The following is a 27762-nucleotide window of genomic DNA, read 5'->3' as shown; positions in this document are numbered from 1 at the left end:
GACAAAATTATGGAGCTATTATAAGAATTAGCATATTGACCTATATTTTTGATTTATGAGAATTAAAAATACATAAAAAAATCCATCTAAGATATATCAGGTGTATTTGTGGTATTATATGGCCGATGATCTTGATCTCCATACCATACCAAACAAGTTACTCATGGACACCTAGAAATTTTTAATCACTAGACCATAGCCTATCAAACACATTGATCCTAGATCACTTGGGATCAAATCATTCCAGCATTTAGATCACCGGTGGTGATCCTATTGGGGTTACCAAACACCCCCTAAAAGATCAACTATTTCAAACTGAATGTTTGGAAAACAAAATAATAAATACCAAGAAGCCTAGCAAGACAATGCACCTCTCCACTTTTTCCGCACATATAAATACAACTTCAGCAATAATTAAGGCTAGAAAATAAGAAGAAAAGGTATCAGGCATGAAGCCCAGATTGTTGCAATTTTTAGCTCACCAAAATTTCTTTTTTCATATATTAGGAAAAAGAACTCTATACGCACTCATCAACTTGGCTTTCAAACTTCGGGCGGACTGCTGACATGGCGACCATCAAACAGAATCACAGGATCGGTGCGCGCTAGGATCCCGGCACGTAACCCTCTTACAAAATGCCACGACCCATCACGGGACCACAAATCCAATTGCAAGGAATAAATCGAATCGAGATTCGAGCAGAAGATTCGATCACCCTTTCCGACCGGGACGCTCTCCGCCTGCTGCCGCCGCCACGGCCGGGCTCCCGCCGCCAAGCGCGACGGCTGCGGACTCCACGTGGGCGAGGAGGTGCTCGTAGATCTTCTTCCTCAGCCGTTCGACCGTCTCCGCTCGCACGCCTTCCCCCTTCCTACAGCCGTCCTCCCCGTCCGCCACCGTCGCCTCCGCCTCCTCCCCTTCCCCCCGCCGCCCGTTCCCGTCCAACCAATCGTTCACCCTCTTCAGCTGCGACAGCATCCCGGCCACCTGCTCCCGATCCGACGGCCCCGGCGCCGCCACGTCTGCATCCAGAAACCGCTCGGCGAATCCCACGAACCACCCTCTCGCCTCCTCCCTCAGCGCCCGCGCCAGCTCCGCCCCCTCCCCCAGTCCTCCCCCGCGGGCCCACTCCGTCGGCAGGGACGGCGGCGCCGCCGCCCCCCGCGCCTTCCCCCGCGGGGTCGCCGCCGGCGACAGCTTCGCTGAACTGGAACCCGTCGGCGACGCCGCCGGAGACGGCCGAGAGGACGCCGCCGCCGTCTTGGATGGGACGTCGAGGACCACCGCCACAGCGGCAGCGGTGGCAGGGAGCGGCGGAAGGTGGGGCTTGTGGTGGTAGAGGGAGAAGGTGGACAGGTCGGTGGCGAGGGCGGCGCGGACCCAGGAGGAAGCGCGGCGGCGCTTGTCGGCGGAGATCTTGAGGGCTTCCAACGGGATGTGGTCACTGCCGTGGGACTGGTCAGGTGAGGTTACCGCGGTCTTGACGAGGGACTCGGCGACGAGGGAGGCGCGGGACAGGGAGCCGTAAAGGTCTAGGAATTGCTCCACCGCCGGCTGGGGGTTATCCTCCTTGGCGGTGCAAGTTAGCTCCGCGTACATACTACAAGGAAACGCACCCACAAACAACAGTGTCAATTAAGAGATCATCAGTGCCTACCAATGTATTATCAGTGTAATATGCAATTAAACAATGAATAATAAAGCAGAATTTCAACTGATATTTTATCAAGTTTGAATTCACCGGGAGGATTATTTGACTTATAACAATTTTTGGGCATGCAAAATTTGGAGATAATTTCTAGCATTTAGAGCACTGCAAAAATGCTAAGATGAATAGTGTTTTTATCTATTAATGCTGCTCTTTTGGAGATGAAAGACCTATATTTACCATTCTAAATGACTTATTTCTTTTGAGAGATGAAAGATGGATTACCCATCGATTCATTTCACGAGACTGAAACGAATACAAGAAAAGAACTCAGAGAAACAGAATTACAAAAAGGAAATTAGTTTAACAGGTCTAATAGCAAGAGCTCTCTTCTCAGAAGCAACACCTTCCCATCGAATCCAAAACCTTGCTATGTCCTTTAAAATGTCATTCACCTTCAAGCACTTTCCCAAAGGTTCCTATTTGTGACAGTCTACCAACTTGCAAGTAAATTTCTTCTCAGGCTTGGAATAATGATACCTCCTTTCAGAAAACAAAGCACTTCTGCAACCGATGCGTTCCACTGATACGATCCTTCAAGACAGAAGCTCGAAGTAACGCATCTGGATTGATCGGCCTCAGACACCCTAAGATGAAGTTTGGAACAAGGATCAGATTTGCCGTTGCATCTGCTGAATAGTTTTCTGTAATCAGAAAATCAAGACACATGGACCAAGAATCTGGACCCTGTATGCAAGGGGTTCGGGTTGTGTATCTTTCGCGTGAAAGAATGATCGATCTTCTTTCGCGATGGCAACCATTGGATCACGCCTTGCACAGCTTCCAAGTCACTCCAACCTTTCTTCAATTTATTACACAGATGTCAAAGTGGCTATTGCGCGATCCAACGATTGATGTCACAAAAAAAGAGTGAATAAAGAGTGAATCATTCTTTCATGCGAAAGATACAACCTGAACCCATATGCAGGATGAAGCAGTTCTTCAGTAGGCACTTCCACAGTGTTCCCATTAATGGATCACCGACACAATTTGAAGTATATGGAAGTTCACTCATAGAAGGATGTCTACTCGATGCAAGTGGCTATCAAAAGCCATTCAACACTTTCTCAATGTTGAATGACAAACCTGCATACAATCTAAGAATTTGCATTGGCCGAAGAATGGATCCATCACCATTTCTCCCCAACCTATATATATTTAAAGAAAAAAATTCCTTCCATCTTCATCCTTGAACCCTTTCTTTACTTAGTGTGAAAATATCTAGCATGCCCTAATAACAAAAACAGGCCAATCCTAAGTCTCCACTGTCTTCTTCAATGTTCTTCCCAGAATCTTCATTCTTTGACTCTTGCTTCTTGTACAAGGAAATATCTATCACGCCATAATACAACAAAAAAGGGTCAATCCTAAGTTGCCACTACGCATGCTTTGATCTAAAAGTGCTAGGGTGGTAAACATGGAGGATCAAGAAGGCATCAAAACACTCTCCATGAGAGAATGGACGGCTGGTCTGCTTTTACTACCTTAAAGCTGTGACTATCCTTGTCACCATCAAAAATCAAAAGATTATAAGCCCACCCATCCCCATCATTAACTCAGACACGATGTAGGTATCAAAGGCTATCATACAGATCTAGAGTTCCTTGGTATATTTGATAAAAGTTAATACAGTCAAACAAAGTTTTAGGAGATAAAAGTCATTTCTGGACTACTTCCAAAACCTCTCGCAAAAATGCCTCAGAGAATTATCACTTCAATCTCAAATTCCCAAAGACGAATCATAAAATACTGAAAAACTCAACTACCAAACTTTATTCTGGCAGGACAATTCACTCATTGGATTGCATAGCAAAGTCCAAATAGGCTTAACAAACAAATAATTGGGTAGATGCTCTACGGTTAAGTGAAAGATTGTTACGTTTCATTAGACTTCTCAAGGATGGAACAGATTGCTTCAAGATGGCACAGCATGATAGAAAAAATCATGATCAATCTTTCTATGGTAGAACAGGGAGAAGTTCATCAAATGAATTGGTGTTTGGAGAAAAGATGTACCTGAATAGGAATTCAAAGCATTACTATAATGAGAACTAACTGTACGTGTAATGCCTTGAGATCTTGTCACCTATGGATGTATTTTTTTTAACAGCCAAGAATTAAGATTGTTAGTGGAAGTGGATTAGTGCTGCAAATAAATATATAAAGGTAATTGATTACCTTAAGCATCGAATCAAGCTCTCTGCAGCAGAGGCTTCTTGCATGGCCTCAACAGCAGCTAGTTGTGCGGCATCCCTATACTTCAAAACCTCCTAGAATAAAACATGTAACTTCAGAACAAATGAATTAATAAACCAGTGAAGTAAGATCTCCAGTGCAAAAGCCTAGTAAAGCTTAAGTGGTTTGCTATTAGGCCATATAGCAACTCGGCTGGTTTACTATAAGGTGTTAATATCAAACAACAAAACCTAATGAGAACACATAAATAGACAGTTGTAATATATGAGCTATGATGATAGTTATAAGCTAAAATGAACAGATACATAACATCCATGAATCAGAAAAAATGTGATGGGCAAAAATTTCAATCCATTTACTCTATAAGAAATCTAAAATTTTCATGTTACATGATATTACGTAGCATACCTTTCCAAGTTTTGTGAGAGATGATGGAAGTGATGCCCAAGAAACACTACCATCTGCCCATCTTTTGCTGCCATTGGGAACAAACTTGACCAAGTTAGCAAGATTAAGAAAGTTAGTGGCTTCTGGTGTCTTCTTTATGATAGAAGACCGTTGTTTATTTAACTTATCCAAATCATCTGAAGCTGCATTTGCAGTGCCCTTCTTTACAGGAGTTTGAACTTTATTGTCCTCCTTAGCTAGAGACTTATCATTTGATGGCATTTTTTTCTGAGAAACCTGCAAGTTTAAATAAATAAATAAATACAAACATGTAGTTCCAGTCTAATGGATTGTTAAGTCACCATGAAGGCAACTGAAATTTCCCTATTTTATTTTTATTTATTAATGATGAAAGAGGTAATACATGCAAATGAGAACTTCGAAAAATAATGCATAATAATAATTTTAGCACAATGAAAATGGACCAAAGAGAATAAATATCAAACTCGATAAACTGCCATCTATAAAGCCAGGCTTTATTACTTTAAACCCATAAATCCTGCATTATATAATCAAGCATGTGAAAGTGGAAATCATTTTTTTCTTTGCACACTTTGCTGATTAAATGACACATTAATAAGTAAGCATGTAAGACACCACCAGATCACACACGCAAGAAAAAAGAAGAAGAAGACAAAGAAGAGAGGTTGGGATGTTTTGGTACTTCAGTAAAAACCAGATAGAGTCTTAATCTTAAACAAAATGTTAGTTAGAAGCATATCTTAAATGCTTGCTTCAAAATTCAACAGAAATTTCCTGTATTATCCATAGAAAGACAAATAAAAAAAGATAAAAATCCAACAAATCCCTGTTTCACTATTAAGATATCATCAATGTCAGCCATTTATCTAGAAATTACTTCATTATATTATCTAAACAAACTAAATAATTATTTGAAGACACAAAAGAACACACACACAAAAAGAAAAGCTTCTTAGCTTTACCCATTCAAAATTTATATACAAGAGCATGTATCCAGAATGGCAGAGTCTCAATAAACTCACAGAAGTGCTTCGAGCCTCAGTTTTCATCTCGAGTTTGCCTGCCTTTGAGTTTGAACAGTTCCTCCCTTTTGTCTCCACATTCCCTTCCCAGCTCCTTCTCAAAGCCCTGGGATTTGATTCAATGCCTGGTACCAAATTCCCCGTTGAATTTCCAACAGCTAGCTTCCTGCTAGCTGTCGCCACCTTTAAAACAGAAGCTGCCCTCTCCGACAAACTCAATCCTGAAGATGCTCGCTTTTCTAGCCCTTTGACTTTTGCTTGCTGCTTAAGATCATCGGAAAACTTCTCGAATGATGCAGGCAATGAATAAACACTTGTTGGGGATGAAGGCATTGACTTTGGGTTCATTGATCTTGATTTCATACAATTAGCATCCTTTTTCTCCACTTTGCCATTCACTGCTTGTTTCAAGAGCCCCGAGCTTGACTTACTAAGTAGTGCCTTTTTCTTTTCAACCTCCTCAGTTCTAATAGTTCCATTCTGTTTCCCCAGCCTGTTCTTCTCTTTTTCTGAAGACAGGTTAGCATCATTCTTTGAGCCATTAGACAGCCGAGGTTTTTCAGTACTAAGGAAGCATAGGGAACTGGCAGCCACAATATCCTTAGGCTTCCCAACACAGGGATGGCGACCAGGGACTGGCCTTACACCCTTGAGGATAGGCACAGGCGAGGCTGCTTCAAGGCGGACGACATAAATAAACTGTCCCAATTGGATCTTATCACTTAAGATGAGGTCATCATGCTCATCAGGTAGGGATACATAGGCAGCATGGGAAGAATCGGAGACCTTAAGGTAGAAGCCTCGGTTTGAGAAGAGGTCACTGCCAGCAAGGGCAGGAACAATGCTGACAACTTGAAGGAGAGATGAGCGGTGCTCACCAGCAACCTTGACATCTGTATTCATGTGCTGAAGGAGCTTGAGAAGGACTCCGGGGACCAGTGAAGCCATTTGGTGCTGTCTTTAAAGTGCATTACTCTGCAAACATTAATCGAAGAAATCAAACTGATATTAGAATGCATTGCATTTAGAAGGAATTCAATGGACTTGCAGGTGGTAATAATGTATTGTTTAATGATATCAACACTCAGCAACTAAGATCTGACGGTAATTTAAAGAATTGTGGTAAAATCTATATCAAAAGGCAATGAACAATCTGAATCACATCACTATAAGAATCAATAATGATAAGCCATTTATCAAGGATATCCAGAAAAGCGAAACAATAGTTTAGAGCTTTGAGAATGCAGATTCCAGATCAATTCAGATTATAAAAAAAAAATTCATCGCATAAAACCATTTGCTCAGTTTAGGACTTCAGACGTTGTAAGAAAATAAATAGGAAATCTAATGTTTGAAAATAAATGGCTGCATTGAGAAAAAGTGAGTTCCCGGGATATATAAAAATTGAAATTAAATTCAACAACAGCAAAACCCTCCGGAAAAACAAATGTGATGGTTGGTTTTTGGATCAGATAATTCCATGCAGCTGACTAGAAGGAAGTTTGGAAAACACAGGTAGAGCACAGATAATGGCTTTTAATAAATACAAAAAGAATGCATACTCCGCAGATATGAAACCTTCAAAGGAGCTCACATGAAAGAAATTTACATTGCAAACTTCTTCGGTTTTCATTTAATAATTTGGGGCATGTAACTATATGTTATTCATGACTTAAAAGATAAGGAAAGAGAATTGGCTTGAAAGCAAACCCAGGTAGCATAGAATAGCTGTTGACTTAGAATAGAACAAATCAATTATAGAACAGAAATCAACAAGAGATTGCAGTAAACGCATGTGTGTCTACATGGATTTCAACTATTGAGGTACAACCAAATCCAGAAAAGGATGTAAAAAATTTGGACTACTGATCTGTCAAAAAGAAATAGAACCTTGATAATCAGGAAAACCTATAATTGATAATTCAGAGACTTTATGTATGATTCAATTGCTACATAGAGATTTCGTACTTCAAGAAGAATATAAAATATCTGATCATCAAACAATTTAAGATAAAAAATACTCTGAAAAAATAGATAGGACATGCAAGCTTATGAGTTAGGGGTTTTTTTGGACTAATAAAATAGCGAGACACTGAGACCCTTAAATCTATCAGAAATTAAACAAATGCAGTCCCTTTGAGAACTATTGCAAATAAAATATATAGTATACTTCAAAAGAAAAAACTTTACCTTGCGATAAACTAGATAAAGCTAAGTATTTTCCGAGATATTCGAGCAGAATGAATATGATGCTGGTTTCTAATGAATAAAAGCTACCAGGTACTCCAGAGGAAGATGCTTCTTCTAAGAGTACAAGAGGAAGAAGATGCTTCTTCTAGGACTCCGTACCAGAACAAAAATGGCTTTTGAGCTGAGAGATTAGCAGTTGTAATTTAGAGAACAGGACCATTCCTCACTTCAAAAACAAGGAATGGAGAATTGCCTTCAAAGCAAACTTAGTCAAAGTAGATCAGATTGAAACTCTAAATGGTACAACTACTGTTTAAAGAATATAAAAGGAGACACAGTTCTCATTAAAGACCATGTGAGGATTCTTGGAGATCAACAAAGAGAAGACAAGGAAAGCCATCGAAGTAATAGATAAACAACAAAAATTGGTAAACAAAAGATTTCGACCCGGGCCCACCTGGGCATAAAAATGCAATCCCCTTGGGAGATTTTTCTTCATGGATATATCAGAATCACCGATATGAGAAGAAGATATTTGGCTCTAGAAGCCGAGAAGGAAACTATTTAGTTGGAAATGCGTCGGCACTCCTCACAGTAAATAGCGGCACTTTCAATTTGATGCACCGTATCACGCCCGCAGAAACCAAGCAAAGTTGCGAACAAACTTCACGTTGTTCGCCAAATCCAAATAGGAAAAAAAATAAGGAAAAAAGAAAAAAAAAATACCTTTTCAAGCTACAGAACACAGAGATGAGACTAGCGAAACGAAACGAAGAGATAAAAGAAAAAAAAAAATCTCTTTTAATCTCTTTACATATCCGAAACGAAGAAAAAGCCCCAGAAAATCATTAAAACCACCAACCTTTGTCCACTCTCCGGTCGCAAAAAGTCCCAATCTCCAATCCCCGGAACCGGAACGAAACAACAAGGAGACTCCTTTCCCAAAACCCGAACCAAAACACGCTCGATCTTTCGTTTTCGCCGTCATAAATCAGCTTACCAGAGAGAACAGCAACGGAACAAGAACCGCAGCAGGATCATTATTCGGCAGGCCAAGCGAGCCCAGAATAGAGGCGGGAATAAATCCCAAGCTCTTATTCCCGTGACACGGCCGAGTCTGGAATAACTAGCCCCACTCCCCGTCTCTCTCTCTCTCTCTACTTTCTATCCTGTGAGGCTGTGACCAAGATCACGTCCCTGAATCCGTATAAGCAAAAAGAGGTGACTTCATTTAAAGAAGGGCACCAGAGTTCAGACGACAGGACCTCTCTCTCCCCTCTTCTCTTCTTTTCGTTTTTTTTTTCTTTCTTTTTATTTTTTGCGCGCGCTAAGATCCCTCTTCCCCTCTCTCTCTCCTTCTATCGGAGCAGCGATTTGAGGAACGGTCAGGCCTGGCGTAAGACTCTCTCTCTCTCTCTATTTTTTCAAGAGAAGCCTGGTTGATAGACCCAAAAAAAAATAAAAATAAAAATAATGCTTTGGCATCCACTTCCACGTTTCACAATTAGATTGGCGGATTTTCCTGTCTCATGACGTAGAGCTTTTTTATTTGGTAAGATGGTTGGGCCCCAAAGCATTACTCCTAAAAATAAGAATATAAAAGAATACAGGAATCGACGGTTACCAGGGGAAGTGCGGCGTCGCAGAGGAGCATGTCACTTTCTGGGGATTCTGCTGGCCTTAAACCAATGAGAATAAATTGGGGGTTTATTTGCAAGGGTGATATCTGATGGTATTTTTTTATCTTGGTTTCAATAGAGGATGATGGGATGGGTCATGGGATGCATGTGGAGAGGGGGCATGGGATGTCGGCACGGGGGGACCGAAGCTTCCGCGGATTCCGACGAAGGTGCAGCCTTAGGGGGTGAGGTTACCGCAATGGGGAGCAGCGAGGGCATGTCATGTTAGCCTGTTGGGTTTAGGGCTGCAAATGGGTCGGGTTGGGTCGGGTCCTAGGTGACCCCGATCCGACCCGGTTGCATGTTCGGGTCCTAATTTTGGACCCAGACCCGACCCAGTTGAAAAACGGATCGGGTCGGGTCGGGTCCATACCTACCCCGATGGGTCATTTGGGTCGGATCGGGTTCGGATCTGGTCGGGTCCGGGTAAATGGCATCTATGACACGTGGCGAATATCATGTCGCCCTTAATGATGATGGAACGGCTAAAGATATGGGCGGCCCCCCTCCCCTTTCCCATCCGAAATCGGGTAAAAAACTCAAATTAATTAATTAACATTTTCATAAATAGTAAGATTATTTTTTTAAGAGAAAACGAACTAAAAAAAAAAAAAGAGATAGTGGCTTAGCTTTTTCTTTTGGTTTTTTGGGCTGCAGGGCAGTGGAAATGGAAGGAGCCACAGTGGCTGCTGCAGCACCACTCTTACCAGTCTTTCTTCGCAGAGGGATCCACACCACACTGCAGTAGATCGAGCAAATCAAAACTATATTGAGAAAAAAAAAAGAGAGAGAAAAAATATAAAAAGATGAAAAATAAAAAAGAAGTTGATCTTACCGTGCATCTTCTTCTTCTCTTCCTTGGAGATTCTCTAGTTCTTGCTGAAAGGATGGAAAATCAAGAGACAGAGGAGAGAAATCGGAATAGAAAGGGCTTTAGTCTTTGAGATGAGGTATCTTGAAGAAGCTGATGGAGGTTTTAACTTTTGAGGGAGTTAGGGTTTGAGAAAGACTAGATCGTTGAGGAAAGAAGCTCGGAGTCTGTCGATCTAGAGGGATTTAGAGCCTTAGAGGTCAATCTTTCCCATGCAGCAAGATTTCAGGCTCTCACCGCTCGGAGTTGGTTGATCAGTTGATGGAAGCGGCAAAGGTGTGAATGGGTAGGCTAGTAGTTTAGTCAATAGAAGAAAACCTGGAAACCCTAAGGAACGGGGGTCGGTGGATGGAAGAACTGAAGAACCTCAAAACCCTCAAAGACTAGATGGAATGTGGCGGAGAACCAGAGAAGAAGTTGCTAGAGAAGAGAATAGAGATGGACAGACTCATGGAGTACCTATAGTGATCGGTGGATGGAAGAACCGAAGAACCTCAAAACCCTCAAGGATGAAAGATCGGATGGTAAGTGGAACAGGGGAAGAGAACCAGCGTCCAGGGAAGAAGTCTCTAGAGAAGAGATCGAGAGAATGGAGACGGACAACGACGGACTGATGGAGAATGGACAGTGGACTGGAGAATGCAGTACGGCGCCTGAGTAGGACCACGTGGGCGGCCGAAGGCGAGAAGGCAGGATTTAGGCATTTAGCTTTATATAGTAACGGGTCGGGTCGGGTCCCGGATCAAGATTGGGTGGACCCGACCCGACCCGAAAAATAGATCGGGTCTAAATTTAGGACCCGGCCCGGCCCCGCGGGTCCTAAAATTCGGGTCGGGTCGGGTCTAAAGCGGGTCGGGTCGGGTCGGGTCCCGGGTCGACCCGACCCATTTGCAGCCTTAGTTGGGTTGGGCGGTGAGTGAGGCGGAACGTGGATGCGGTGGACGGCATCTGGACTTGGGAAGTAAATTATAGATACATGTAATTTTCTAAATGTAATTTTCTGATTATAAATAAATTCAAAGAATTATAGATGCTGTACATTCTATAAGATAAAGGTGACTTAAAAGATGCACCTGGTAGGTAACCATTTTAAAATTATCGTATGCTAAACTGTCACCAACTCTTGCAAGCTAACTCTTTGAGATATCAAGATTACCAACCCCACATTGTTGCTTGTAAGGAGTCTGCAAATTGAAGCAAGCAACCCTTCACCCCAAAGACAATTGTTAAGGGCTAATTCTGATTTCTAAATGCTATTTGTGAGAGATTGGTGTCACTTAGTACCATGTATAAATTTCAGGATAACTTATACTGCAAATTACCTCTCTATCTTTGTGAAGTTTTTGGATCCTATAATTGTAGGGGCTTGGTAATTTCGTCAAATAAAAATCTTGCATAATTGTAAAATGGATGGGAAGTGTATGGAGAAGCAGCAATTACTCGAGACAAAGTAAGAGAGGGTTTCATGTCCGAAAAAAGATAAACCATGAAGGTTTTGCCACCGGCCCCTCTGAGGGCTAAGACACCGGCATCGAGGTCCTCGTGGACCTTGAACCCATGGATTCGCATGGGTTGAAGACGACGAGTGGCAAGCTTGATCGAGGCAGAAACGAGTCAAATCTCTTCGTCTCCTCATCACTCTCATGTCCGTGATGTACCAAAAAGGTCCTAACTTAGGGCACTCTTGGTCCCAAGTGGTTCAGGCACCTATAGATTCTGGTGGGGCATGCCACAAGCTTCGGAGAAGGACATAGTAGTCACCTTGTCCGACGACGACATGCATCAAACTTGTTCAAAATGGCAATCGGCTCTCATTGGCTCGCCTTGAGTCTGCGCAGCCGAGGCATGGGCTTCTGACTCAATCTTGTCTTCAGCAGCCTTCACCCTCTCCTTGGCTATCGGGCCTGATCATCGGCCTCATGAGCATGCTGAAAAAAAGAAGAAGGATTAATTATGGAAGTGAACAAAAACTTGTAAGTCAAAAGTTTACCCCAATGACTGAGATGAAGGCTCCATTAAACAACTCGTTGGCACTGATAAAGCACATAATCTTCTTGTCGGCCCAGAGCTGCATAGCTCGGACCATCTCCTTCACCACCCTAGAGGTCAATAGAGCTGACTCTTGGGCTGACCACATCGGGATGTAGGTCCTAGAGGATGAGCTCGGACCTGACCGAGCTGAGGCACGGGCCTCGGGGGACGACCGGCGTGGAGATGTGGCGGCAGTGGAAGGTTGTGTGAGGACGACCCCCTCCGGAAGGGCCAACCTGATTGGCAACACAATCTCGACCTCGGAGCCGAGCTCCACATTCTCCAACCGAGGTATAGGCACTTCGGGAACCAAGGCCTCGGTAGCGACCTCAGCGGTAGCTTCGGCGATTGGGGCCAATGAGGATTCTCCCCCTCGACTTCTTCCTTTGGGGAGTTTTGCCCTCGAACGCCACGGCCGCCTTCTTTCACCTCTTCTTTCGAATCACCGCCATGTCGGTCTTCACCGCCATAAGGTCAGGAAAGAATGTGACAAGATAAAAAGACAGAAAATTTAGAAAAGAACTTACTCTGGGGGTCGACCGAGCTCAAACCGATATTGATCAGCATCTTCTCGGACAACAATTCCTGCAGGGCAAGCATCTCAGATCAAGACTTGAAAAGTTTGTCCAAGGCCCCTTGATCATCACCAGACAACCTCGGAATTCGATTCAAATTTCTCCGAGGTATCCTTCATACAGTTTCAACCGCCATAGCTACTCGGAGGAAAAAAGAAGAAACTCCCTTCCATCCATGGATGGAAGAGGGAGTACCTCAAATCAACTGATGGCCTTTTCGAGAAGAAAGTACCACTAGCTGTTGTCCCGAGGATGCCTCTTCAGAGTGAAGCATCCCCAGAAAAGCGAGACCGAAGCTAAAATATTCCAAAGAAGGAAAAGGGAGAGAAAGGCGATGAGGATCCGCAAGGAGTTCGGGACCACCTAGGTTAGAACAAGGCTACAGACCCTTGTCAACTGTACGAAGAAGGGGTAAAGGGAAAGTCTCAACTCGACCCTAAGAGGGAAGAGGGAGGTTTGATAACCCAGTCGCTGGACCGGCGAGCTCGAAGACGAACTCGGGGAGAATAAACTGCTAGGCTCGGACGAGATCCATCTCCTCTTATGTGAGGACGAACCCTCGTAGTCCAAGCCCTATCAGACCTCGGGCTCAACTAGAGGTGATGGTTGCCGAGTCTGAGGAGAGTGGTTCGATAACCAACTCCCCTCCGAAGCGTTGGCTTCAACGTCGCCTATGGTGGGAGAAACGAAGAAGAAAACGAAGAAAAAGACAAAGGAGAAGAAAAAGAAAGGGCCAAGCATCCAAGGAGCAAAGTACCCACCAAAAACCAAGGAGCTTAGAAAGTGTCGGGCCGAAAGACGGAGGCCTCGCCGGAGCGCCACTCGGGAGCTTAAACACTTAAACAATTGGGTGGAGGAGTAGATGAAGCAAAGAATGTAAGCATAGGGGAGGGGTATCCTTATATAGAGGTGCGGACAGCCCCGATCAAAGCAACTGTTCGGCTATCCTAGTAGATTCGGCCACGTGTTAGCTCTGAATATGGCGCAAGCTATTCATCCGGATTGCCGCATTGATAACACCTCAAGATAGCCCATAGTAATGGTGCCTCGAGATAGCTTGAATATGGTGATGCTTCGAGAATACCAATCAATGCATTTATTGCCCCCAACATAAGTCCTATCCTCGATCGAGGTGACGACGTGACTTCTGTCGTATGAATTGAAATGCAGCTTAGCTTCAGAAGTGGGGGACAAGTGACGTCGGAGGGAAATATTAAATACCTCGACCTCGGATTGGACCAACCTCTCCGATCTTGGTATAAATCAAGGTGGATGACTTCCGACCTAGCCAAGGAGCCATTCGACACCACCAATGAAGACTGACATTACCTCAGATTGAACAACTTCAGCCCTAAAGGAGGAACCGACCAGCCGAGGAGCCAATTGACACGTGCTGACAACAATTGATAGTTCCGGCAGCCCGTGGCTGTGACAGCACTATAGGTGGAGCGACGCCCATGCCATAACGTACACCTAGCCACTGGTCATGTCACATCAGTTCAGAAAAACAACAAAATTGACTCTCCTATATAAAGAGGTAGCCTAGAAGATCTCAGGTATGTGATATCACTCAGAGAAAACTCAGCTTTGCTGAAATCTCTTTCTTCTATACTATTGCTTCTGTATCCTAACTTAGGCATCAGAGGCTCCTCTGCCAAAAACTCTCCGGCAGGTAAACTTCTTATAAGCCATCTCTAGAGGAGACCAGCTATCCCCACTTCAACCAGCCGATTCGGTTCGGTTCTTGCAGACCTCAGAGTCATCTGAGCTGTACTCCGACCTCGATCTAGATTCAGTGGCAACAGTTTCGAGCCTTCTTTTTTGTTGCCATTGTTTGAATTTATTTCACAATGCCCAGGTAAAAAAAGAAGAAAACTTCTGTTGTAGGCTGTTTAGCATGGCAATTGTGGCAAGCTTGAAATGGCCGGATTTTTCAGGATCACTAGTACACTGCTATGCAGCTGGTATGGTCCTCCTTGCTCTATGTGCTGGGTGATGGATGATTCCTCTAATATTAACAGCCCATTTAGAACACAAAGGGATCGAGGAAAATCTTGTTCTGCGGACCTTTTACTTTATCCAGCCGTTAAATGGATACCTCCTCCCCTAACTATTCTGAAAGGACTGACAGCAGCAGCGACAAGTTATGTTCTAAGAGACTGTAATGCCAATCTAATTTATAGAGCTGGCCGCCCACAATCATCAAGCTCCGTACCTTATGCTGAATTAGTACGAGCATGGGAAAGGATAAAATGTGGCATTTCGAATTATCATGTATCACAGTTATGGGTTGTAGGTGATTCCACCACCGTTATCATCTCACTTCTTACCACACAGCATGCACAAAGACTTCTTTCTAGACCTCTACTGCAGGACATAATCGCATGTAGGCGTACTTTATTCACATTTATAGCTACATGTACTAAGAGAAGGTAATTATGCAGCTGATGGAGGATGATTTTTGTATCATGGGTGTTAATTCAAATCTCCGGGATCTTCAGCGTCTATTATGGAAATATATGTATATGTAACTGTGCACCTTTACTATTTTTAATTTAGGCTTTAAGGCCTGTTTGTTTATTAAAAAAAAAAAAGGAAAAAATCTGAGGCAAAGATATAATGCGAAGTCATCAAATGTTTGATAATTTTAAAGAAAATACTTCTATTTCCGCATGATATCTCATTGATGTCCCAAATGTTATCTGCATCTTTACAGGGCAGTATGGTATACTCTCTCTCTCTCTCCCTCTCTCTCCGAGACTGCTTTGACGAATAAATTAGAACGACAAATGGCTTGGCACATGTCAAGCCATGTATGCCCCATGTAACAAGCACAGGGCTCTTGAAGCACGCGTCGCTCCGGTTCTGCTGCCATCTTTTGCCTTTTACGAGAAAAAAAAAACAATTTATCACCAAATTTTGGCTGTTATATAGATGCTACAAGGTGCAGGCATAGTTTAAGAAGGGGAAAATAAAAAAAATAAAAACAAAGAATCTCAACGTCATCAAGAATTTGGTGCCTAGCATTTTGTTTTTCCAAAGATCAAAGAATAGTAGGCTTTTTTTTCTTTCAGGAAAAATGAAGCTCACACTTGTTGCCTCGTGGTGGACGTCAATCCATTGAGGAAAGAAAGTATTCGAGACTGTAAGATGCCGAAACGGCTTGTCGCGCCGCGCCCCCCATTATAAAGAAGCTACCGTCGTATCTTTGTGAAGAAATCGAGAACGAGACCGACGACTTCAACGTACTCTGTTTCTTCTCAAGGAACTCGAGAAAGACACTGTTAAGGTCCTAAAGAAATCCTCCTTGCGAGTGAGAAACAGCAATAAGTTGAAAGGGATGAATGGTAGTGGGATTTGGCAAAACATCTGGAGAACTATAAAGAAATCAAATGGTAGAGAGCACTGCTAGAGACTCCTTTTGTGCAGGAAAATTGATACAAGTCATGCCAAAACAAAGAGAGTTTGGTTACATTTGTGAGATCGGCAAACTTTCCGTGCGCACTTAAAAACATTTTTCGTTGATAAATCATTTGCATGCACAATTTTCAGTAATGCTGTGGGGAGACAGTCGTGCATTTAAAAGATTTCGGAATATCTGGAGATTAGCAAAAGGTTGTGTTTCATTTCATTTGGAAGTTTCATTTTGCTTGGAATCAGACACATCCACATAAAGGCGGATGGTGCCACTGAGTGAAAGACCTCGCTTGTGCCGGACAACAACACAGATAGAATACTCTAGACGGTGAGTCTTAGCTACCAAGAGCCTTGCAGAGTGCTTTATTTTTTGATTTTTTTTTTGAATGTATTCGTATTAAAGTAATGTGAGTCTCCCACCGTACACAAAAAAAAAAAATAGTTCACACAAAAAAAATAGTAATGATTGGTATCAATAGTTTGAATTAGTGGTAGAATAGAACGGTGTTGGATTGATATCACGTCCCATAGGATGCTAATCCATAAATCCAACAGAAAATATAAGGGTCATGTCCAAACCGATTGCCCAATCCATATGACCCCTACATGAGTCAATGCCCAAATAGACTGTCTAAGCCAGAAATCCAATGGAAAATCTAGTCTGAATCCTCCAATTGCCCCATTCTTCGCATAATTTTTCCATATCAATAAAATGAAAAAGAACATAAGCATGTTGGATCAATGCTTAAAATGCCTAGGAACAGAAGTTTTGTTCCCTGTGCTAAGAAATCCCACAAGCTCTCATCCCCCAACCAACATAAAATATGCGACAGTCAAGAAAAACTGATAGCCTGGTTAGAGCATGATTCAGTTTTCTTGCTATGGTTCACATACAGCTCAGGGCGATTCGACCATGTGGGCCTCAGAACCACACCAAAAATTATTGTGGAGATCAAATTTTCAAAAAAAGTTCGTAACAACAGCTGCAATCATCGGAAGTTCAATGGAAAGCTCACAAGGTGTGTTAGTCGCTTATTTCCCTTACTCAAGATGCGCTGGATCTAAAACAGGACTACCAAGAATCAAATTATGAAGTTGTACACATTATACTCCAGTCACTTTAAACCCAATTAAACGAGATAGAAATTCACCAGATCAGCACTTTTCTGGGTGCTTATAATCAACTGAAAACTCAGAGAGGAACCTGATAGAGAACATCTGATACAAACCAGTTCCAAAACCAAACCAAATATGCCAAAATCTTCCCGATGACTCAATAGTAAGAAAACGAAAAACAAATGAGAATAATCTTCAAAATTCAGAACACATATCCAAAGACGTTGATGCTAAAGAAGACCAGAATTTCTTAGTTAAAAGGAAAACAAAAGCAAACAACGTTTTTAGCTACTTCTTAAAAGGTCTCCAGCATCATCTTCAAACTTCTTGGACATTCAAACCTGCAACATTAAAAGAGTATCCAATCACTGCTCTAAATTTTAATAAACCCAGGTTATTATTGAAGAAAATAAAATGCACTCCAACAAAATTTCCCATGTTAATAATTTTTAACCAGAATCAAATTATGTTGGACCGACGTCTATCTCCAAGGAACAAGAAAAATAACAATATCTAATAGCATGCATAATACCACGTTACTCTTCCAATTAAGTATAACATATAACAATCTTTTTATGGGATTCTGTGGTAAGGATCCCTATTTACAACTTCTTGTAAGCATTAGAAATAAAAATTGGAAAATGGCTCGATTAAAGATACAGATTATATCTGTATTTATAAGAGACCATCTCTAAACTTGCTCAGGCAATTTTAAGAACAGTTACATAACAGGTGGTGGCTAATTAGTACTGCAGCAAAATATCATGGGTGAAATACTCTTTTGAGCAATATGATGATTCTTTGACACCACCAGATAGAGAACCTGAGACCTCTCCTATAGAGAGATGACAACTGGCTGGGCTAACAGCTGTCGGCTCGCATTAGTAATATATAAAACATTATGTTCTAAATAAAACTTCAACGACAACAAAAAAACATTAAGATGCAACTGTGTCTATGCATCATTACTTATTGAGCAAAACAGATATGGTTATTCACCTACAGCAACTCCTAAGAAACTGAATTGCATTTGCAGACATTTTGGCTAGAAGTATCATAAAACTGAACCTTCAGTTTGAAACTCAAATAAAACTACATGAACAGGTTCATAATAAATTCAAACACCATATGCTTTTTAAAGATGTAAAGAAGTGATTTGTGTATTCAAAATCCAAATGTAAGCCTTCAAGATGGTTGTGGTTCATCTCTATTATCAAGTAGTGGCTTCCACATATGGAACTTCAAAATGACAAACTTGGCTTCTATAAATCATGCAAACATCCTCAACAACAAATACACAACCAGATAAAGCAGATTGCATTGATCTTTAGGCCATAAGAAGCCACTCTGATTGCATTCATCTTTAGGCCATAAAGCAGATTGCATCAGAGGTTGATCAGACACTAGTGCTGAAGCACTAGGCTGCATCAGAGGTTGATCAGTATAAATATTGAGGGATTCATTGAAACTAAAAGTTGCAAATATAGTAGCATCATCATGCTTCTATCCTCGGTAACCTGCGCCACATCTACCAAATATGTCTGGACTGATGAAAGATTCATCTGCATGACCGACAGGCAACTTGCAGTCAGACGTGTGGTGACAAATGATTATGCATTATAGGCATACTTGGAGGTGGTAGCAACAGCATATGTACAAATAAATATTTCCTGCCTAAGCCCTTTCCTGGCTCCATCGGTGTTCCCCATGAGTGTTAAATAATTGCATCATACAATTTAATTGCTCAAGAGGCAGGTGCCAGATAATTATGTCTCTCACTGAAAACTGCACTGTAAGTTGTGACAGAAACCACAAGAGAGTTCTGGATAATGTTAATAGCAAAACCATGAATATAAACATTTCAAATGTGGCCAAGAGGATTGGACATCTAAGAATGGTTTTTGACACAGTGATTGGCATGAAAATTCAGCTTAAATAAATTGAGGTACCAAAATCAAATGAAGAACTTCCTATGTTAAAGTTCTCCTGTTCATATGGAGTCAGCATTTTAAATCAAGGAGTGATCTACTAAAGTTTGAGACATTTTATGTCAATCTCCCAACATGGCATTACATTTTAAGACGGGTTACTCATAAGTGACACAGCTTAAGCTCATGCAACTGAGGATTTATTTACACCGATTTATCTTCTGCGCATGCAAGGAGCCTTAAAGAAGGAAAACAAACTTTTATATTGAAAACAGCATCTATTTTCACAGAAGGAATTAAAGCGAAAGAGACAAATCAGAACATCATCCCCAGAAACACAACAAGACCCAGTAGACCCAATAAAAATATTACATATCAGATGATAAATTCCAAGGCTAATCAAGCAATATGCATCTACAAAGCTCAGGATCAAAAAGAATGAAATAAAAATAATCTACCTTAAAGAAAGAAACTTTGAACGGTAAAAAAAAAAAAAGAAAACATGATTAACTTAACTAAATGCACCAAAGATTCAGAACCTACGGGATCAAGCAATCAAGATGGTTTCACATACCATTTGCATAGCATTTGCATACCTCTTAACGCCTGCTAGTCTTTCCGATCGAACGTTTCCCAGAGAATAAATGCTTCGGCTTCAAGTTAGGAATGACTCTATCAGCCTCCCCCCGGCGAGCTGCCTTATTCCTATTCTTCACAGATTTCTTTGCTATCTTCAGTGCCTTGAGTTTCTGATCTGAGTCCTTGAATCCTTCCCCAGGTGTAACTTCACCAGGTGGTCTTGATCTCGACCTTGACCTTGATCTCGACCTTGTACGCAGCTTCTTGTTGGATTGTTCATCATCAAGATCCATAGCATCTCCATCTTCTCTACCCAGTGACCTCTCCCGTTTACGGCCTCTTCTAGAGACAGACCTGCTCCGAGTACGATTAATTGCTGCAGTGGGGTCCAGCCCCAAAGAAGATAGCTGCCTTCCCATTCTAGCAGATGTGAATTTCCTGTCTTTGTCAAACTTTCTTGGCACTATGGGACGGCTCTCAGCAGTGCTCTTCTTCATTCTATGTTCCTGGATTAGCAAACTCTTCTTCCTCCTAATTTCAGCCAAAGCTTCTTGCTCCTCAGGGGTTAAATCTTTCCCATCCATCTCAAAATCATCCACCATCTCAGCATCAAGACGAAGCCCCTCTTCCCCTTCCAACTCCTCCAACCTCTGTAAAATATCTGGATCAACAAAATCATACACATTGTGCCCGTCCAAAATCTCTGGCATTATGTCCTCCTTCCATTCATCATTAGCCAAAATATAACGCTTCCTTAGATTAGCAGAATAAACACCAGCTCCACCATTCTCATTTTCCAGATCTTTCTCAAGCTTCCTCTTTTCCGTCTCTGCATTGGCCTTTGCCCTGGCTTCCAAGACAGCCTGAGGAATACAAGGAGGCCGCTCTTTAGTGTCACGCGGCTTTGGAACTGCAACATGAAACCGATTCAAACAATCATTGATCTTCTTTGATTTCATCTTCATCTCTACCCTCTGGTTCAGAAGCCTCTCACATGCAGCATTCTTCACAGCTATTACTCCATCATCAGTCAAAGCACTCATAGTCAACAAGGCACCCTCATCATTAGGCTCACCACCCTGGGCTATTACAGTTTTTATTGCCTCAGCCTTCATCTCCATTACCAACTTCATGTCGTCCTCAGGAAGCCCTTCCAAAGGTTGCAGATCAATCTTGTTGCAAACAATAAGCAGTGGTTTATTCATGAACAATGACTTGATGCCGTGGAAGAGTGCTGCCTGCTGTGCAATACTATATCCACAGGATCCCGAAATATCCAAGAAGAATAGCACAGCGGCCCTTAAATGTGCCAACGCCGTGATGCTGCACATCTCTATAATATTCCTGTCCTCAAATGGTCGGTCTAGAATTCCAGGGGTGTCTATCACTTGATAACGGAGATACTTGTAATCTGTGTGACCGACAAACAAGGACTTGGTTGTGAAGGCATACGGCTGGACATCCACATCAGCCCTTGTAATCTTATTTATAAAAGAGCTCTTTCCAACATTTGGGTACCCACAGATCAAAATGGTACGAGTATTTGGGTCAATAGACGGGAGCCTGGCCATGTGCTGACGTATTTGCTCCAGGTAAGCCAAGCTTGGGCCAATGCGCTTTATAACAGTGCACATGCGACCAAGAGCAGCAACCTTTAGGCACTTGCATCGGTACAACGAATCCCCATACTTGAGCAGCTTTACATAATCTTTTGCAATCTTTCCAATAATACTTCTGGCGGTGTTGACCTGGCCAAGGGCGAGCTTGTAGTGATCCTTATTGTAGAGCACATGGAGGAGATCCCCATAAAATGGGTGGATGTCATCCAATCGAGGAAAGTCGTCGATAATGGCGGAGAGCTTCTCGTGGAAGTTCTGCTGAGTAAACTTCACCTTCCGCATGTAGAATTTCCGAAGGCGGGATATGGCGTATCCCTTATGGACCACTGTTGGGGTCTGGCGCTGAGTGCGGGAAAGAATAATGTCGACGAAGTCCTTCCCGGATGGCACAACAGTAATCTTCTTGAAGTTGTATTGCACCATCTTCTCAAGATTTAACTGACAAACCTGGATTATTCCTGAAAATTGCATTTTGAATGAATAGCTAATCAACAGAAGAAAAATATCTACAAAGAAATGGAGAAACTGAAATACAACTCCCTTTAATAAATTAAGTTTCATGGATGTGATGACTAACTTTACGTGATTAGGAAGGGAGATAAATTGTCATATCTAATTGTCCGCTGAAATATGAGTAAACAATAAGTGTAAACAGTGGGACGAGACTGCAAAATTCATGTCAATTGTATATATGTATTTTGCATTGCCAACTGTCCTAGCCAATAGTTGAATCCTCCAAAAATTTATTGTTAGGCATCTAGGATATGGATTTCTATGTAACAACAGGGATTGCTGATAAGTTTTAGTTCCGAAGAACATACGAAAAATAAATAATGGCCGAGAAACCTTACCTCGTCCAATTAACCATACAAAGTTACAAACTCACCCTTTCATGAGCAGAGAAACACTGAAAGACATAATTTCCCGTCATCTCTAAGAGAAATCAACCATACATTTCATATCCAACAATGCAATGGGAGATTCATGGAGTTTTAGTTGATTCAGGAGAGTCAACACGTACAAACATTGAATTTAGAAAACATAAGTAGAGAAAAAAATTATACTGGAATCATCATTTAATCGAATCAGTAATATTTGACTGTTGTAATCTAATCATCACAAAAACATTTTGATGTTAGATTTCAAATCAACCATATAGAAAACAACATACAACAAATATGATCTGTGGGAATTGAAGCACTATAATAAGTAATATAAAAAAGTGATGGTATAATAATTTTTTGGAGGATGTAAATGACACTATTTTTGGATGAAGATGCTTGACAAAAAGGTCATTGTGTGGGCTGAATGTAGAATGGTAGCCATACATGTTGCCAACATGGGTTCTTACGAAGGTGAGAACCAAAGATCAAATCCTTAGTATCGATTTACCTTGTAATGGTAGTGAAAACTATCTTTTCTACATATCCCAATATCTCCTTTTCTTTCGTTTTCCAGTCAGACACTTGGGTATGTGTCTTGAATCTAATCTTCATGTTCGTGTCCGTGCAACATTGACGCAATACCAAACCAGTATGAATGCAAAGGTGGGTCATGTGTTGATAATAGAGGGAGAAAGATCAAAAAAGGGAGATATAGAGAGAGAAAGAGAAGGGAGACAAAGAGCTGGAATAGAGAAGAATGGAAAGGGAGACAGACGAGGGTGCTCACTCCCTTGGTCTAAATCCTAAACTTGGGTTCTCATATTAGCTCATTTTCTCATTTTCTCATGTTTTTTTAAGTTTTTGTTGTATGTGCTTCTCTTAAACAGGGCTTCTCTTAAGGGATCTCTTCTTTGGATTCTCTCAACCGATGCTCTTGAGTAGCATAGCAAAGCTCCACAAAGCTTGAAGGGTTGTTGGAAGAGAGATGCTCTCTCATTTTACCATTGCAACAAAACATTGTGACTTTTGGTACATTAATATTTACTTTTATTCTCCTGTTGTAATATGCTAGAGCACATCTCATCACTTACCAGAGAGACATGGTGGGCCCACAAGAGAGCCTACATATCCCTGGAAAATCTCAATAAATATAGCCATACAATACAATTTCCCTCACTTAATATAAGGATGTCCATAAGAGAGGGGAAGTCAAAAGCAATTATATAAGATTGTTGATGCACCATAACATTGGAGCATCAAAGTGATGTAAAAGGTAGGTTATACATAAAAATAGTAAAGGTGGATGGAGATGGCATATACTACAGCCAAAAAGATAAGCGACTAACAACAAAAGGGAAAGAGAGGAAGCAGGCCAAGAAGTAATAAGGAAATGCAGATATAGAAAATAAAAGTGAATGAGAGGATGAAAACACTACCAAATTGCATTAACCAATGGATATTGCAGAATTATTCAACAAGGCAGTGTAACTAGTTTAAGAAGAATATTAGAATAAGCAAAAACCAAGGTGAAGTTTCTAATGATTGCAATGGAGAATTAAACAGCACCAAAAAAAACCAATTGATTACATGTGCCAAGAAACTTTTAAAAAAAATAGGCGGAAGTAGGCATATTCATAAAACGTGTGAAATCACAAAACTAGTTAAAAAAAGGTCCAAAAGGAAACTAACGATTCGTCTAATGTTTTTTTGGATATATCATTAAATGGGGAGTGAAGATAGGGGTATCTGTGAGATTGAAGCAAGTGTGGCAGCCCCACTGAAGGGATAAACCTTCTAACAGAATCATATGCTATATGAGAGGCAGAAAATGAAGCAGTAAATCAAAAGAGGCTAACATTAGCTTCCATAACCCACTAATGATAGAATAATTTCCAAAAAACATTTCCAAGCAGTTTCCAACATCTGAGATTTAAATATGTAACCAAGAAATTCGAAGAAACATCAAAAAAAAATCCCTTCATTCCAATTTATAATGGAAATGTACAATTATCAACAATCAGATTATCAAACTGTTTTCATAACCTGGAAGGACAGGCTGGTAAAGCCTTGAGATTGGGTACAAAGTAACCAACCAGCTAAAATAAGTGCTAGGAAATATTATAACCTGGAAGGCACCATAACCATTTAAGCAAATGGTGAAATGTGTAATGATCAGAATTTAGCCGCAAATGGCCCAAAATGTGCAATAACATTGCATCATGACTCTTTATATATAGCTAGAGTTTATAATTCTTGAAAGAAATGGTTTATCTACATTTACTTCTTGACTTTAGTACTCTCAAAACTCTTGCAATATATGTTGCAATACACATCAGTAGAGAAATCTAGCTTCAATATACATTCTTACAATAAGTCGAAGCATGGTGCCTCCAACATTCTTCGCTTCATTGTTCGAAGCCATAGTTTTTAAATAGTCCAGGCGCCACCCAGGCGACAAACCTTTTAGAATATTCAGAAAATAATATACATGCCTTCATAAATTTCAATTATCAACCAAGATTTGCATTGCCTTCAATAAACTATTCATCTCATATGACTCGAGGATACATCGCTAATAACACGCGCATGAGTTCTACTTGATAAAACTTTCTAGTTCATCACAGTTTTATTATTTGCACTAAACTTGTAGAATATAACATATTTTTGTCTTAACTCGGATTGTATCGCATATGTTATTTACCGGACATGGATATGGATTAAAATCCCATAGAAAACACTACAAGAAGACAAATGATCAATTAAACTAAGCACGCGCATATGATTAATTTAAACAGTTACAACTGAGGAATACTAAAAACAGATCATAAAAACAGAGAAAATATATAACAACAAAGAATCCAAATCCGGCAGCAAAACAAGCAATTAAATGGACAAAAAGAGGGAATACGACAGTGAAGGTCTCGAAATGGATCAACTCTTCCACAAATGCCTCTGTAACAGAGGATATGCTCTATTTAGGGCATTCCACTCTAGAAGAGGAAGGCGAAAAAACGCGAGGAAGAAAGAGGGAAGGAGGGAGGGAGGGAGGAAGAGAAGCGGACATACTTTGAGACCTCTCGGATCCTAGCCGGTTGCCTGTGATCAATGTTCGACTACCGTCGCCGCCGAACGCCGCCGCTCGCCTTCCGAACGCCAAAGATGGAGAGCGGACAGATGCCCCAGGGCCTAGGGTTGGAGTGCGGAGAGATGGGCGAACCTTGGGCAGCTTCGAACACCCCACCTCTCCTGCCCTACAGTATATCCGGTTCGGATCAAATTGGGTAAGCTTGGGCCTTCTGGATTCTGATTTAGGGCTCGGCCGGGCGGGGCCTAATTTTTTTCGGGTTCCAGCCGGAGTTAGGTCTAAAAACTTTTAGATAACACAGGTTGGAGCTCTGTCCGAACCTAATTGAGCTAGCCCTAATTACTCATTCGGGTCAAAAATAGATTCAGCGTGTTCCAAACCGGATTGAAGTTTAATATTTTATAATATTACTTAATAAGTAAATAAGCTCATTAAAAATTAAGCTCTCTCCTATAACACAAATAAATGATACATGATAAATTATTCTCAGCTAAATTCATTTTAATTTATTCTTTACTTCCTCATTATTCTCTCTAAATAACAATATACGAAAACAAATTGATTCGGGCCTTGTCAAGCCATACACCGCCCATGCGGAGCGACGCCCATGCGGAGAGACGTACACCTGATCACTGATCACGTCACATCTGCTCGGAAAAACAACAAAATTGACTCTCCTATATAAAGGGGTAGTTCGGAGGACCTTAGTGTTACGGGGGAACTTAGCCACCATGCCCCACGTGACCGGCACGCGCGCCCAGGAAGACTACGGCAGCCCCTTGATCCAGCGATCCGACCCCGAGTCGGACATCTTCGTCTCCGCAGCCCGACCCCGAGTCGGCTGCCCCTTGATCCAGCAATCCGACCCCGAGTCGGACATCTTCGTCTCCGCAGCCCGACCCCGAGTCGACTGCCCCTTGATCCAGCAATCCGACCCCGAGTCGGACATCTTCGGCTCCGCAGCCCGACCCCGAGTCGGCAGCCCCTTGATCCAGCGATCCGACCCCGAGTCGGATATCTTCGTCTCCGCAGCCCGACCCCGAGTCGGACATCTCTCGATAACGACAGGCTATTCCCCAGAGGCACGCCGCAGCCTCCTGCTCCACTACTCCCTGCAACGGTTGTATCTGGCGCTGCTCCACGATCCCCTGTAACAGCCGTACAAGGCGGAGCTCCACTACGCCCTGTCATGGCCGTACCCAGCGCTGCCCCACGACGCCCTGTAACGGCCATGTCAGTGGCAGCTCCATCGTGCCCCACGATGACGAACCCCCCTGAAAGACCCCCCAGCCTGGTATATATGCGGCTGGGGGAGGAGGGGGGGTAAGCAAGAACTTCCAGTGCATTCTCTTACTTGCTACTATTATCTCTCCTTCTCCTCCAATCTCCTCTGACTTGATCATCGGAGGGCCCCCACTACCCCAGTGGTGGTGCGAGGCTTGCTTGCAGGTTTCCCGGTGGAAGGTGGAGCGCAATCAACACCAACCAAGGCAACTCAAACGGAACCCCGTTCACACCGCTGTGCCAATCATTCTCGGTTTGGACCACCAGCAACAGTTGGCGCTAGAGGAAGGGCCCGAATCTCAGAGCGATCGTAATGGCACGGCGAGGTGGTCGTGGAGCTTCCAATGCCTCCGGTCGCGGGGCCTCTCGCGCCTCCGGCCGGGAGGCCGCTGCGTCTCCAACACATTCTCAGCAACACTCCACCGTTCCACCCCCCATTCAGATGGTCGAAGCCGCTCAGTTCGACCAGTTAGCCCAGCAGGTTCGCACCCTCGCGGAGGCAGTGCAGAACCTGCAGGGTGTAATGTCTCGGGCGCCGCAGCGGGCCCAGGAGCCGCTGCTCCCTGAGCGCTCCCCTGTCCTCCTCAACCCACGCTCCTTCCTCTCCCATGGGGAGGAGCGCCGGCGCGAGGAAGATTCTCGAGCACGGTCCATTCTGCCGGGACCTTCCCATCGGAGCTGCGCGGGGTACGAGAGGCGGGCCCGGGCGCGTTCCCAGACCCCCCAGTCCTCAAGGAACCCGCACTCCAGTCGGTCCCCCTCTCGGTGCTCCTTGTCTCCCACCCATCGGTCGCGCTCCCTGGACCGGCGGGTGGACGATCTCCACCGACAACTCCAGGTCCTGAAGGGCCACTCCAAAGATCCCTTCGCCGACTTGGAGATCTCCTCCCAGCCGGCGCTTGCCTCGAGGATCCTGCGGACCCCGAATCCGCCGGGGTTTAAAATGCCGGCGATCGAGCCCTATGACGGGGCGGCGGACCCGCGGGATCACGTCGAGAGTTTCAGGACCCTTATGCTCCTCCACGGAGCATCAGATCCTCTCCTCTGCAAGGCCTTCCCGGCGACCCTCCGTGGCCCGGCAAGGGCGTGGTTCGCCGGCTTGGAGGCTAACTCAATCCAGTCCTTCGACCAGTTTACTCGCCTCTTCA

General features: G+C 42.8%; 1 protein-coding gene, 1 long non-coding RNA gene and 1 pseudogene across 6 annotated transcripts; all 3 read right to left on the bottom strand.

Annotated features, from left to right (window-relative positions):
• Positions 1-322: 322 nt before the first annotated feature.
• LOC103707751 (protein CORTICAL MICROTUBULE DISORDERING 2-like) lies at positions 323-8983 on the bottom strand. 3 transcript variants are annotated; one of them, XM_008792364.5, is made up of 6 exons: positions 8409-8983; positions 5357-6331; positions 4477-4589; positions 4314-4380; positions 3888-3979; positions 323-1601 (listed from the first exon to the last, which is right to left on the bottom strand). In XM_008792364.5, exons 2-6 carry the CDS (start codon positions 6302-6304, stop codon positions 713-715), a joined length of 2109 nt encoding a protein of 702 aa, XP_008790586.1. In that variant the 5' UTR covers positions 6305-6331; positions 8409-8983; the 3' UTR covers positions 323-712. The 3 variants fall into 3 exon arrangements, with proteins under 3 accessions (XP_008790586.1, XP_008790585.1, XP_038984151.1); XM_008792363.5 differs by having other exon boundaries at positions 4314-4589; XM_039128223.2 differs by lacking the exon at positions 8409-8983 and adding an exon at positions 7547-8353 and having other exon boundaries at positions 4314-4589.
• An 872-nt stretch (positions 8984-9855) lies between these two features.
• LOC120111565 (uncharacterized) lies at positions 9856-10990 on the bottom strand. The gene is made up of 2 exons (XR_005512777.2): positions 10061-10990; positions 9856-9964 (listed from the first exon to the last, which is right to left on the bottom strand). It is a non-coding gene; the product is annotated as an uncharacterized LOC120111565 (long non-coding RNA).
• Positions 10991-17265: 6275 nt separating this feature from the next.
• Positions 17266-25518, bottom strand: LOC103707749 (nucleolar GTP-binding protein 1 pseudogene; annotated as a pseudogene). 2 transcript variants are annotated; one of them, XR_015971188.1, is made up of 3 exons: positions 25312-25518; positions 19760-21819; positions 17266-17576 (listed from the first exon to the last, which is right to left on the bottom strand). The product of XR_015971188.1 is annotated as a nucleolar GTP-binding protein 1 pseudogene, transcript variant X1 (transcript). The 2 variants fall into 2 exon arrangements; XR_015971189.1 differs by having other exon boundaries at positions 19738-21819; positions 25312-25508.
• Between the last annotated feature and the right edge of the window lie 2244 nt (positions 25519-27762).

This window comes from Phoenix dactylifera, chromosome 11 (assembly GCF_051530095.1).
Source record: "Phoenix dactylifera cultivar Ajwa chromosome 11, Ajwa_hap1_PhDact_Kaust_v1.1, whole genome shotgun sequence".
In the NCBI taxonomy this organism is placed as follows: Eukaryota; Viridiplantae; Streptophyta; class Magnoliopsida; order Arecales; family Arecaceae; genus Phoenix; species Phoenix dactylifera.
This window is presented reverse-complemented; position numbering and strand designations above follow the sequence as displayed.

Bases quoted from the DNA above. Each gene is read 5' to 3' on its own strand.
- LOC103707751 (XM_008792363.5), bottom strand. From the start codon at position 6,304: ATGGCTTCACTGGTCCCCGGAGTCCTTCTCAAGCTCCTTCAGCACATG. The intron at 4,590-5,356 runs GTGAGTTTATTG...TTAAACTTGCAG, and splicing joins CTGAGGCTCGAAGCACTTCT to GTTTCTCAGAAAAAAATGCC. The intron at 3,980-4,313 runs GTATGCTACGTA...GTTTTATTCTAG, and splicing joins CTCTCACAAAACTTGGAAAG to GAGGTTTTGAAGTATAGGGA.